The 14478-nt window shown below is 39.7% G+C and overlaps 1 protein-coding gene across 2 annotated transcripts in view; it reads left to right on the top strand.

Annotated features, from left to right (window-relative positions):
• Positions 1–14478, top strand: part of TBC1D30 (TBC1 domain family member 30) — a gene marked incomplete at its 5' end in the record, with an annotated part of 48899 nt that overhangs the window by 21681 nt on the left and 12740 nt on the right. For both annotated transcript variants that reach the window (XM_084306174.1, XM_084306173.1), the window contains 6 exons: positions 3431–3492; positions 3874–3939; positions 6452–6577; positions 8084–8269; positions 10441–10609; positions 12148–12316. In XM_084306174.1, the coding sequence (XP_084162300.1) occupies positions 3431–3492; positions 3874–3939; positions 6452–6577; positions 8084–8269; positions 10441–10609; positions 12148–12316 (778 nt within the window). The remainder of the gene's footprint in view (positions 1–3430; positions 3493–3873; positions 3940–6451; positions 6578–8083; positions 8270–10440; positions 10610–12147; positions 12317–14478) is intronic.

Raw genomic sequence — 14478 nt, 5'->3', positions numbered from 1 at the left:
GAAGCCGCTCTAGGCCCTTTTCCTTTTTTGTTTTCAATAAAATATTTATTGGTTTTCCATGGGAGATGTTTCAACAGCTGCTTTTAAGTACCGATAACCTGCAGCGATGTGCTTTGTAAGTTTGAAACTCTGGCTTGTATACGTGCATCAGAACAGATCATCTCCTTATGATTTTTCTGTTGTAGTATTTCAGAAAAAAAATATCCGAGACTTCAGCCCCGTCCTTTTGTTTATCACAGCTGAGGATCAGGGACTTGATTCTTCATCCAGGTGCTTGGCTGGATGATTTTCTCTTCTCTGGTGGCTTATTATGTGGTCCTGTGCCCCGTTTTGGTCATGCAGTGGATGTCTGTTAGGGTTTGGGAGTCCTAGGGCTGTGATGTTCCTTCTTTTAGCCCTTTGTTGTCAGACTTCATGGTGTGTTTTTCATGGGAAAGCTAACGGGCCTGGGTTTTGTTGTGTTTTGTGTGTGTTGGTTGTGGTTTTTTGGTTTTTAATTTCTCTCCAAATAGCTCTTCTGCAATTGTTTCTGGTGACCTGGCTGCAAGGGCATTGAACAGGCCATATTTTGCCATCCTCCTACCCTTCAGAAATTAGATCATTGCCAAACAACTGTACCTTTGTGTGTGCTTGTGTTTGTGGAGCTAGTTAATTCATTCGTGTTCCCAACACGTTCCTGCCTACACAGGTTAATAATTTTTTTAGGTATGAAGCATGAATTGAAAGTGTATGACCTGGAGGTGATGTGTAATATGTCAGATGACACCGCGGACTGGCTGGCTTGGTGGAAAAGGGCTGAGTGGTACTGACAGTGCTTACAGCCCACAAGAGTAGGATCTATTGCTGCGTGTATGGTACATTTCTGCCATGTGGAGGGGCTGGAAAGAAAAGTTCCCGCAAAGCCCCAAGGGGTCAGGAGTCTTCTCTGCGAAGAGTGCGTGCTTATGTAGTGGAGAGGAATTTGGGACAGATGGAGGGTGGACAAAAATGGCAAAATCCAGTGAAAATGGGTGCAGAGGGTCTGTGGCGGGATTGGGTAGGTGTGGGGTGCTGAAGGAAGGAGAAGGTGTTGGGGAATCCAGGTTTGGGAAGCCAGGAGAGCTTGGAATAGGGATAGCCATTCATTTCCTTGGGGAAGCTCTGAAGTCCAGGGGCAAATCCAGTGAAGAGTGCAGAAATTGCACATGGAGAGATGTCTCTTGTGTCAGAAACCAGTAACAGGCAGTGAGGTTTGATTTTGGGAATAGTTTTGACTAGCAACTGGGAACAAATAAGTGGCCACGGACTCCCTGGCTGTGTGGAGTTAGGTGGTTACAGTGCATGGCCTGACCAAGAGGTCTCTCATCATATGGCAGAGAGACCTAGCCACGCAGACTAGCGTTACCATGTGATGTTAGCCTTATTTCTAGTAATTTTCACATCCATCTTAATTGTCAGCAATGATTTGATAAACTTATATGGATGGAAATTCATCTCAGTCTGATTTAATCAAGGGAAAGCTTATCTGGTGCGCCGTGTGAGCTCCCTTCCCATGATGTTAATGTAAATGATGGATGTGTCCACCTCACCGTGAGGGTGTCTCTGACCATGCAGGCCTGACCTTTTGCAGATCGGGCTGTCTGCTTGCATCTTTCTTAAAAAGTTGGCAAGACAAAGAGAGGAGTTGTTGCTGAGATCTTTAGATGTCTTAGAAAGCTGTGAAGAGATTAATATTTGGCTGTTGAGTTGGAAACGAATACGTGATTGATGTGGAAGGCTCTTGCTCCTTCGCCACCAGGCAGTGTTAGGTAACTGTTACCTTAACAGGAGGAGTTCCTGGTCCTGACACCGGTTTGTATGTACTGGAGATTTCCAGGACTTACCACTGAATTGCGTGGGAGCAAGAGTGGCTCTTTCACATTTACAGCAAGCGTGATATGATTGCTTCTTAGTAGGTTACCGGCATTGTTACGCTGTTCTGAATTATTACGGAAAGATTTATGTATCAGGAGTCCCTGCTGAGTGCCGTGGATTTATGGGGTAGAATACTAATCAGCAGTTACTTCCAGGAATTACTGTTAACACTTGAATATTTTTCAAGACGTTTCTATTGTGGCTTGAAGCTTTTATTTTTCTAAATCTGACAAGCGTGTCTTTTAAATCTGAAGCAGGGCAATGACAGCACCCATCCCCAAGTCTCAGTGATGCAATACTAGAACTCTTAAAATTCAAAACAATACTTATTTTTGTGTGAAATTTCTTTCTTTTTCCTTCCCTGTGCCAAAACAAAAGCAGCCTTGAAGGAGACAGCTTCAGCTTTGTATTTGTCAGGCATTGGAGTTTCTACATATTGCCACTTTTTAAATTACAGCATACAAATGCTGAAAGGCATTTAATGTTCCAGAGCAGTTTGGGTTTCACAGACTCACAGGCTCCAAAGTACTGGGTATTACTGGTGGGTTGATTGGCGTGGATTTTATATACTTAAATCTTGCAGGATTCAAGTATGGTTGTGTGGGTTTTTGTTTGCTTTTTAATATGACTACTGAAATATATATGCAAAAATGGTTAGGGTTGATGTTCTAGGAAGACCATCAGTTATGCACGACATAAATATGGAGCAATACATGATACTGAGTTACGGAGGGACAGTACAGAAAGGCTTTTTTCTTTATGCCAGAAGCTGGGGGAGCAGCGGGATGCACTGTTCAGAACCGGAGCTCTGGACAGCGGCGGCTGAAGGACCGGAGGGTTGCGGAGGCAAAATGGGTGCTGTGAAGCAGCCTGACAAGTGCTGCTGTTCTTTGTGCTACAGCGTACCAGATGCCCTAGTCAGGATCCAGTGCAGGCCTTGAGATCCTCGTATTCATGTATTTTAAACCATATCCGCTAATTTTCTATGTAAAAACTAACATAATCTGCTCTTACAGCCAAAAAAAAAAAAAAAAAAGTTGTAGGTTAAAGATTTGACATCCCGAGCAATACAATAGTTTTAACACCCCAACGTTAGAAATTAATATCAAGTGTTTTAGTGTCCAGAAGTTGACACAGATGGAAAGCACCTCTTGGTATATCTTTCTTCGGTGGTAGTTTGCAGTATGTCTTTCGTATATCTTTTTCTATATCATTTCATATGGTAATTTGCCATGTCCTAATACGATTTTCAGAACAGTGAAATACCAGATTATTTTTTTTTAGTTAAGTGAATTTTGCTGAACTACAGCATTAATTTGAAGAAGGCACAACTGCGTTTTAAAAATGTTTTGTCCGTGTACCTTTTAAAACATGCCTAGAATCCACTGTGAAAACAAGGATTAACAGAAACAGGTGAAAATATAACTATTCAAACACATCTAGTTGAAGTCTCATGTTCTTATTTCAACTAGATTTTTTTCTCCTTCTGAACTAAATGAAAATAATGATCACAATTATTTTTCCTTGTTGTTTCTAGGGGTTGATACGAAATTGAAATTCACTCTTGAGCCATCTTTAGGTCAAAATGGTTTTCAGCAGGTAATTTGATTCATTTTTCTCTGTGCTTATGACTGACTGGGCTCTCTTCAGTTGAGATACTTGCCCTAGTTCAAAAATGCATCTGTCATCATGTCAGTGTATTATTTGCTATTGCATGAAGAGCTGTTCCATTAGTATTTGGAAAACACAATAGGTTTTAATTGTTTTCTTGGTTATCTCCTACATCTTTGTATTCTAGAATATTACTGTTTTCTTATATCATTAAGCAATTAATCTGTATTTTCCCTGTAAGTGGATTAAGCAGTTAAACTTCGAAATGCATACAGAAATGAATGTGCATGTTCTCAGTGTTACAGATGTTGCCACGGTTTTGCATTAAGCTAACGGTGGACTTTTACCCTTTTGGATGTTTTTGCTTAGTGGCACGATGCACTCAAAGCAGTGGCCAGGCTGCCGACAGGCATACCAAAAGAATGGCGCCGAAAGGTAGGTAGACCTGTACACAATGCAGAACTTATCACCTGTGATTTCCCATGAAAGGAAGATGAATAACATCAATCTTATTTACGTCTCAAGTATTTATTGATTTGTAACTTGTGCTGGGATTTTTCCAAGTTTCTGTTCTTCAGTGATAACCTCATTTAGCAGCTGGAGAGGCTGAGACAGGTAAACACAGCCTTTACACCTATTTAAAGGTTCCTTTTGATTGAGGCTTAGGTAAATTATTCCATCTCAGTCGGTATTGCTTCTGTCTGCCAGTCCCAAAGAACTGTGCTGGCAAAGCCACACCAGCAGCTGAAGGTCAGCTAAAAGGAGAGGTGAAGTTGCCAAATGCTGGTGCTGGCAAGAAAGTTGATATAAAAATTTGACAGGGTAAAGGCAGGTCATCTAAATGGGAGAGTTCAGAGTCAGCAGTGGTGTGGAACAGCAGAGTACACCATCACTGGGAAATTGCACATGGTTAGTGATGTAGGGAAGGGTCCGATGGGATTATGCTAAATTTGCCTTACTGCTTTCTTCAGCAACATTTGAAGTTCCCTAGCCTAAAAAAAAAAAGCCTCTGTATGCATTCATCTTTCTTAGCAACTAAGTGAGGCACATGATCTCAGCTTTAAAAATTTAGTTCTACTGAAACAAATATTTTTAAAGCTTTATAAAATATACATGGTTCCATATATTTTTGATGTATCGGGTAATTTTCTTCCCTGTTTTCTTCTTGTTTTATTTCTGAACTGAAATGTTCCTCTTTACCAATTGGGGAAGGAAAGGTAAGATGTAAGTGCCATTGCTTTTCTTACACCACTACCATTTTATTTTTGATCTACAACTCCAGTTAATTATTATGTCAATTTAGTAGCCTTTTTCTTTCCTGAAAAATTCTTTTCTCCCTCTTCAATTAGTCTCTTAGAACTGCTGTTTCAGCTTTTCTGTGGTGCATGAATGGCAGAGGTGATAAAAATCACCAAAATGCTGAAGTAGGAAGGGCCCTCTGGAGGCCATCTGGTCCAGCCACCTCCTCAAGAAGGGTTACCTGGAGCAGGTTGTCCAGGACCATGTCCAGATGGCTTTTGGATAGCTCCACAGATGGAGACTTTGCAGCCTCTCTGGGCAACCTGTGCCAGTGGACAGTCACCTGAACTGCAAGGAGGGCTTTCTGATGTTCAGGTGTAACCTCCTGTGGTCCAGTTTGTGCCCAGTGCCTTTTGTCCTCTTGCTGGGCACCACTGAAAAGAGCCTGGCTCCATCCTCTCTGCACCTTTCCTTCAGGTATTTCTGTACAATCATGAGATTCCCCCTGAGCCTTTCCTTCTCTAGGCTGAACAGTTCCAGCTCTCTCAGCCTTTCCTCACAGGAGGGATGCTCAAGTCCCACTGTTGTGGCCCTTCACCGGACTCTCTCCAGTGTGTCCATGGCCCTCTTGCACTGGGGAGCAGCGCCAAATGCTGCTGGGAGGCAGAGAGCAGCATCGTTCCTCTGCATGGGTGGCTTTGCAAAAGTGGGATGGCGTGTTTAAATGGAGAAAAACTCCAGTTCTGTGAGTTGCCTATAAATTCCTTCACCATGCCATTATCTAAGTGTTTATATTTGTGGGAAGTGTCTGAACTGCTTTTCTCACTTGGGGGACTTAACAGCTGGTATAAAACTTGACCCATTTGCTTTCATGCTTTCTTTCAGTTTCCTGAAGACAAAAATCCTTCATTGTTAGTTGTTGGCCGCTGTATGCTTTGTCACATGGATTTATGGTTCAGGAACTTTTCAGATGGCTAATAAAGGTCCATCTTTAGTCTTCAGTACACATTCATAAATCTGTTTTGGTAATTACTAGGCTTTAAAAATAGGCAACGTGTCTGTTTTCAGAACTCTTGTGTTATGCCAATAATTTAGGAAGTCCTTTTGGAAAATGAACTTACTCTAAGCTATCCAAGTGGTAGTTTTTCAGATCGGCCCCAAATGCTTCATATTCAATGCTGCTTTCCTGCAAAGTTGATCAGATGAGACCCCCTCTGCAGGAGAGAAACACTATTAGATTTCCCTTGTGGTGTTTGCAGGGGATGGATCCTTGGTGGAGTCTGAGGAAAGCCTGCGGCTGCTTTATCTTTTTATAAAGCTCCTTGCTGGTTACGAGGTCAGAAGGGCTGATCTGACCAGGAGGGCTCTTGCAGTAGGTGGGCTTCTGTTGTGGAGAGTCCCTGTGAATTCAGTTTCTGACAATGGACGTGCACCTTTGTAAGTGCTTCACAGATTTGGATGCTTAATGCTGTTTCCTTCCTTTCTGCTTTAGGGAGCAAGGGATTACTTTAATTATGCAAAAGTTATTTTAAATATAGTTCTCTTCTGCATATTTGAAGTGTAACAGCAGATCATCTATGGTGGAAGTTGGTGAGGATCATCTCATGGTGTTCATAAAAACTGCTCATATTTTATTTGAGAAATAATGCATATTTCTCAAATAATTGCATATTTTGAGAAATAATGCAAGATTCTGTTGACTTTGCAGGTTTGGCTGACCCTAGCTGATCAGTACTTGCACAGTATAGCCATCGACTGGGATAAAACCATGCGTTTCACCTTCAATGAAAGAAGTAATCCTGATGATGATTCAATGGGCATCCAGATAGTAAAGGTAGTCAACTTATTGGTATTTTACTTTAACTTTTCATTAAAAGTGAAGAATTTTTTAAGATAGAGTTTGGACTTATTTTGTTGTCCGTAATAGCTTTGGGAAAAGCTACACCCTAATTCCCTTTTGGCTCAGTAACAGAAAAAAAAAAGATATTACTGAACCTTTTTTTTTCTCAATTTTTATATATATAAGAAATAATGGAGTAATGGAGACAGTTACATGATTTTGTCCTCATCTCTGTAAATAAAACCGAATATTTTCTGGGGTTAAACAGTGTTATGTTTTATAATAAAGCAATTGAACATCTTTTCAGTTATTTTACAGTAGTGAACCACCTTTGTCTCTATATATTTTTCAGCTGATTGACACTATATTTAAAGCAGAGAGTAGTTTTGGGGAAGGGCATAACAGATGTATGTTTCTGTGGTGACTTAGATGTTAGTCTATTTACCTAGGAGAGATTGCTTCTGTTCTATAGCCGCCTTAATTACCGTACATGGAGCAAAGTACCTTATGTTCCTGGTTATTACAATAGTCGTCTGTACTTGGTAATTTAAGGTTATAGATATTACTCATGAAAAACTGTAGCATGCTTTGCCCTTCACAAATCATTTAAATTAAATTCTCAAGGACACTGTTTTTGTTTGTTTTTGTGTTTTGAAAACCTAGCTTCCTGGCAGTTCTTTTATAGTTTGATTTAAAACAAACAAACAGTTCTTCATGTTTTATTTAGTCATTTAAAAAAATTGATTCTGTCTGAATTCATTTCCTTGTCTGTATTCCTTTCCTAGCACAAATTACCGCTTCACAAATTTGATGATAATGTCAAGCACATCCTGGTCAAAAACTCTAACGGATTCTGAAACAGAGGTCTTGAAGGGGAAGTCCTTGACAGATGCTTGCTAGAAATTTTGTATCTAGCTTCAAACCTTGAAATTGCTGCTGGCAATGTCAGTTTCACACAAGCATCTGCTCTAATCCTTTGCCCCATGTTGTGCAATAATAGCAGGTCATGATATTCTGCTGAGCCAACTCATGGTGTAATGGTTGCCCCATGCAATGAAAGCGATTCAGAAATAGAAAAATGTGGTATTTTTCCCTTAGGCTTCTGTTTAAGATACACAAAATGCATTCTTCTGAAGTCTTACTTTTTGGCAGTCTTTAAAATCGAGAGAAATTGCCATTCTGTGAAGGGAGATTTTAAAAAGAATGATGCAACTTTTATATTTTGCATATTTGAAATGTAGATGTCTTCTAATATCTAATATCTTTTGTGACAACTTCAAATGAACATCTTCTGGATAACTTGTTAACGTAAGACCTTGCTCAACCTATCTCTCTTCAGTAAGCTAAAGGGTTACAGATTAAAAAACTCTCATCAACTTCAGGAGTATGCATCAGGAGGGTGGAGGTGGAAGGAAAACTTGGACAGGCAGGAAAACTAAAGGGGGAAGGAAAATTCACGCCTTTTCTGTCTATGCTTTTCTCCTTTCTTCTTCTTTAAAGGACCTTCACCGGACTGGTTGCAGTTCTTATTGTGGCCAGGAGGCAGAGCAAGATCGAGTGGTATTAAAGCGAGTTTTGCTGGCTTATGCCAGGTGGAATAAATCTGTTGGCTATTGTCAAGGTTTTAACATACTGGCTGCGCTCATTCTGGAAGTAATGGAGGGCAATGAAGGAGATGCCTTGAAAGTGAGTAGAATCTTCTGTTGCAGTGGTGAAGAATGTGTTTGCTTAATGAATGTACAAATGCTGTAGACAGCCAAAAAAAGGAAAACTCAGAGGGCTCAACTGATCTGTATTTGTGAATTGTTACCCTGTCTGAGCTGGAGGTGGACAGTTTGAATGTTATCCTTGTTAAAAAATTTGCAAACAAACAAATGAGGGTTTAGCCATAACAAAATGAAAGAGAACATTGCTACTGACTTGGGAAGAGTTTAACCCCTAATCCCAAACCTGTTTCCAAACCCTGTATGTGGCTAACGCCTCCAGTTTCTGCTACCAACCCCATACATAGCAGTTAAAAATTGACTGTATTTTAAAGCAAATTCTAGGAAGGCACAAAATAAATATTTAAAATGAAAATGAATAAATTTGAAGCTACTGTCAGGGCCACGGTAGCCATGACAGTGTTTTATTTGTTAGACCTTTTCTATTCTAATTAAGAGGCTTCTTGAAGATCGTAATAGATCATAAAAAAGAAAATCCAGCTCACTGTGGTCATATGCAAATTTGAGTAAACTGGCTCATATGTGTCAGGGTCAAGATCGTAAAAGATTACTGTGACTCCTGAAATACTGAGCCATTCGTTTTGCCTTTGACAAAAATGTGGCAAATACTTAAGTCTGCTCAGAGCTCTAAAATATAAAGCTTTTGGAAATAGAGTTCAGCTAGTTGATGCTTCATTCTACAGAGCTGCCTATAATATTAAGAAGATGATATAATATATTTGCTTTGTCAGTCAGTAAGCTTTCCTCTGAGTAGTTTGTGCTGAAAATGTATCCAATGCTTTCAACTATTATTTTTGTGTGATTTTTATACTGTCCAGAAGCTTCTAGGACATATGATGGAAAATATGGGAAATATAAGTATAGGAAATACGATTCCCCAAGGATTTTATGAAGTCCAAATTGATTATTGGGAACTCTTGTGTTATTTTTGGGTTGTCTTTAATCGTGAGCTGCATCAGGCTTCTTGTGTTAAGGAAGCAATGGAATGGCATCAGACTGCCCTGGAGAAGGGGGGAAGCTTTTGTCACTTTTAATTGTGGGACAAGACAAAGAGGAAAGATTTGCAAGGAAGCATGAGGCAGAAAGGGGCTCTGAGGGGGTTTGGGATTTAGCAAGGGCTGAGAACCTCCTAGTGCTGAGGTGGGGAGGCACATGCAGGTGTTTGTAGTTGCTCTGTGTTCTGTAAAATATGGAACAGAAAAAAATTACTGTCTGAGAAATCCTGCAGACAAGGATAAGTGGCAGCATGTGGTCACAGGCAGCTGGGAGAAAGCAAGGAACAAGTAAGACTGTGTAAGGCAGTACCCTCAGAAGTTCAGTATCTGACATCGTTTCTGTGGGCGTCTTAAAAGAGGGATTGAAAGGAGGATTTTCTCCTGTGTATGGAGGTACCAAGTACCTCTCAAGCGTTAGACGCTGTATGAAATGGAGGATAAAGATGCTTGTTAGAAATTTGAAGAAGTGAGTAATGGAGGGTTGAAGCAGACATTGTGACCACACGCAGGCTCTCTTAATAAAATCTGTATAGTAGGCATAGAGATTGTCAAAGATCCTGAAATGAGGCCAGTGTCTTCTGTTGGGCTGATGAACTAAATTGCCTTCTGTATATTTGTTTCATTTGTTCATTCTCAGAAGTTTGGTGGTACCCAGTTAAAGCATTATTACCCATGCAGTTGAGACATTTTGAAACAGATGTCTGCTTCAACTGTCTCATGCTGCTTAATTTAGCACCTTTTGAAGTGACATGATGAAGTGCAGCACACAGTGACACGTCGCAGTAAAATGTGGGAGGAATGTTTTTAAAGAACAGTACCTTGCATTTTGGGGAGGAAAAAAGATCATTTGGAAGATAAGTCTTCTAGTTGTGGCAGTTAACAACCAGACAAGGGATAATGGAACTTTCCAACAATTTGGAGAATCTCATAAACACCTCTGGCATCAAAAGTGCAAGAAGTTGCCTTTGGTTCAAGTAATGCTTCCAATTTACTCATGGCTTACTGTGAAATTGATGCCAGCCATTCGTGGTTTGTAAAATCTGACCAGCTTCAAGAGGCTGCCTTAGCCTTTGCGCTTTGATTGCTTGTGGTTAACTGGAGTACCTGTGGATACTTAAAATATTTCATTTTCTTACAGATCATGATTTACCTAATTGATAAGGTGCTTCCTGACAGTTACTTTGTCAACAATCTCCGTGCTCTCTCTGTGGATATGGCTGTTTTCCGAGATCTTCTAAGAATGAAACTTCCTGAACTGTCCCAGCACTTAGACACCCTGCAGAGAGCTGCTAACAGAGAAAGTGGAGGTAGGCTCAAAAGAAAATGCTGTGAAATTCCTTCTTGTTATTGTTTCATCTGAGCACAGGTCTAAAACATGGTGTTCTAAGTGTTTACCTGAATACATGTATATTGTTCAGAATGTATGTATGTATGTATGCGTATATACATACATATATATATAAGTTGTTTGAAGTGAAAAACGACCGTTTCCATTACTGATATGCTTAATGTATGTTTTGGTGACTCTCTCAGGAAAAATAAATACCAAAATCATTTGGTCCCACAGTTAACTGCAAACATAACAATGTTGACAAGGTCATAAAAGGCATGGAGTGGCAACACCACTGCACTGCGTAGTACAAAAGCTACCTTGGAAAGATTTCTTGCTCAAGATATCTGTCTAATCACATACTGCTTGTAGTTGCTAGAACTTAGCTGCTCTGGGAAGAATTACCATTTGTGAGCAGATGGCATTTGGTTAGTATTTCTTCCCCTGGATGCTTAGCAATACACAGGTGCAAAACTGAGATACTTCTTGGGTTACTACCTGAAGACTGGCTTTGCACTGTGAATTTTTCATGTATAGCATTCTCTCCAGACTTAAATTAAAACAAAACAAAACAAACAAAAAAACAAAAACATGCAGCTGTTTCATTGTGTGGGATTGTGTTGTCTTCTCCCCCCTTACGCCCAAGTCTGGAATCTAAGCAAGTTCCATCTTAGAAAAGATGTAGTACCATGTTCTGTGTAAAAATCATGACTGTGCCCAGACTGTACAGAAACAAAGGGTGTCAAGTTCCATCTTAGAAAAGATGTAGTACCATGTTCTGTGTAAAAATCATGACTGTGCCCAGACTGTACAGAAACAAAGGGTGTCAAGTAAGCATTTGCTGTTTGGAAGTGTTTTCGTAGACAGAAGCCTCTCTGGGTCATGGCCTTCAGTGCATCAGTTGATACTAGGATGCATGAAGTTTTCTCTAAGAATAACAAATAAATAAAACTTTTCAGGCTGAAATACTAAACGTTGTATGAAACTGTTAACAAAACAAAAGGAAAACTGAATATGTGAATGGCTGCTTCTGCTAAGCTGGAAGTGCATCAGGGCTTCAGTACAATAGATAAGATAGACTTTAACGAGAGTCACCTTCATGCAACTAAAGACTTCTTGAGCCATTAGTTTCTGCAGAAGTACAACTACTTTTTATTAAAAAAAAAAAAATCAAGCTCATGTCACTTTGGTGGAGGACAAACATTTTTTTCTGATACTAAAAACAAATAAACAAAAAAAAAAACACAACAACAAATGTGTTTTTAAAAGTTTATTCAAGCACCAGTGCTGTTGCTTAGAGCTTTTGGCGGTGCAGCAGAATGAAGGAAGACAAAGTATGTCATTTTTCATTGTTCTTTTTCTCAGCTTCTCTTCAGACAGCTGCAGGCTAAGAAAGTTTTGAGCATTGTAAGAAGTTACTGGAATGACTGGTGGATTTCTGTATCCGTTTGATACTCCTTGTCATTTACTGTTATTTTACAAAATTACTTGAAGCATTTATATTTTTTATTTCAGGAGGCTATGAACCCCCACTCACAAATGTCTTCACGATGCAGTGGTTTCTGACTCTCTTTGCCACTTGCCTGCCTAACCACACAGTTCTGAAGATCTGGGATTCAGTATTCTTTGAAGGCTCTGAAATTATTCTGAGAGTCGCGTTGGCTATCTGGGCAAAGTTAGGAGAGTAAGTGGTCATTTTAATCTGATCTTTCTTTCAGTTTGAGCAATGTAAATAATTTATATGCTGTTCTGAAGAGCATGTTCTCAGTTCTAAGCAAGATGTGACCTTTCAGGAGAATGTGCAGCTTTTTTGAAGCAGAAGCAACGTGTCTTTGTCTTCCCACAAAAAACATGTGCTGGAAAATATCATCATGATGTCTGAAGAATGGGCATGATGATGAATCAATCCTTCTTGTCTCTTGTTGTTTGCATTGTCTGTGTATAATGTCTTTATGGTATACTAAGATATTGGTTGGACTTTACAGAACATAAACCTCTGAGGAAGCTAGTAAGTACTGGGGTGATGGCTACACAAAGAGGCTTGAGGGTGACTAGTTAATTCAGTCGTAATTTACCTGAAGCTGAAGATTTTAATTCTCATATTTTTGCTTAAGGATTTGAGCCCGTTGGCTGTACCTGAGAAAGAGTTGAGGGTTATTAAGAGAGTGATTTAGAGCTACATGGTTCCTTCTGTTACAGCCTGCAAACACATTTTCTTGAAATTCTCTGCTTTTAAACACATTCTAGCAAAATTGCCACTACTAATAATTTCTATTTCCATTATTATTATGGACTATTAATTTCTGTTATTATTAACCCACCGCACAGGGCAAAATGCAAGAGAAGGTTAGTTCTTCTGAACTCTGTTGTCATGGCAAATATTTGCATCCCAGAGAGTGTACAGTCCTCCTGGAGAAACAAAGGTTTTGTCACCCACTCCAGTGAGAGGCATGAACTCTTAGAGGACAAGCAGATACTAGTGCAGCTGGAAACTTTTTCATCAGCTGCATCAGTTTTATCTTGTGATGGCTAGCCACACTTTCATTTTTCCCCCCTCAGGCTGGACCACTGGGATTTACATTCAGCTCTGTCCTTGGATGTTTCATTTTTGTTCTTTTTCTTTTCTGAGTGAATTAGCACTTCAGTTCAGTAGCACCGCAGGAGACTGTTTAGTATATCTCATTTTTAATCTGAATAACAGTAAGAATAAGCTATTCAAATTTCACATCCTAAAACTATTGTTTGTGGGGAATGAGGAGGATTGTGGCCAGGTTTTGGGGGCACTTAACAGAAAAGAACCACTGGTGTGATAACCAGAGATGCAGAATATAGTGGGTCACAAAAACTGTACAAGCATGGAAATTCAGTAAGCGTGTGATTATTTATTACCAAAGAAGATAAGGAAGTAAAGTGGGGGTGCTGTGTTCTTGATGGGAGAAAACTCTGATTTTTTTTTCCTCTTCTCTGCTGAAAGTAAAACGGGAATTGAAAGAAGTCAGACTAGAGACAATGGTAGTCTCGAAGTCTTCATGCTTTTCATGACTATTTTTCTAGAAAAAAAAAAAGGGTGAGAAGTGCTTCTCTTGAAATGCTAGAGGTTGGATCATGCTTTGGTTTTGATGGAAAGAGACTTAAAGAATGAACAGTTCAAAAATAGTGGTAATAGAGAAGATGTAGAGGTCACGAGAGACTGAAAGTATTAGGGAAGACAGGCAGTAAGTTTGTGGCAATTGGCTATATACCCGTTATTTCTTTCCTTTGTCAATATTTTAGCTAAAGTCAGGGAAGCTTCCTCTTCTAATCCTTAAGAAAAAAGACTACTCTTTTTTTTGGGGGGTGGGGGGATCATCCTAGCAGATAGTGGCCACAGTACAGAGGAAGCTACAGTATGCTCAGTTCTTTGAGTTTCCAATGTCAAATATAAGCAACAATTTTGGATTGTTTCAAAAAAAAACAAAAGGCTGTTTGGGTTTTAGGACATTGCCATAATTGATATGTGCATTAACATGTGAAATAAAAATAGTGAGGGTGAAAACAGTAAAGATTCTTGTAATCAAAAGCAGATACTTGAGCAATGATTGCGTAAACAAACAGAAGCAGCCTGGAGCTAACTGCTTGTTGAGGGATTAGTAGGAAGAGAGCTTTACTGTTCTGAAAGATCAAAGGGATGCCTCTAAAGCAGGAGGTATGCTGAGGAAACTCAGCTGGTGCAGAGACTGACCCAATCCCTCACCTGGAATGGGAGGTGAATTGGCAAATGTTCAGTGGTCATATTATCCAGGTGAGGGTTTTCTCAAGTTGGTCCATTTGGGATCTAGCCACAATAGAGAAATATGTTCCGCCCCA

Source organism: Netta rufina (genome assembly GCF_964035555.1).
Source record: "Netta rufina genome assembly, chromosome: 1".
In the NCBI taxonomy this organism is placed as follows: domain Eukaryota; kingdom Metazoa; phylum Chordata; class Aves; order Anseriformes; family Anatidae; genus Netta; species Netta rufina.
The sequence above is the reverse complement of the archived record's forward strand: the minus strand, read 5'-3'. Positions and strand labels throughout refer to the sequence as shown.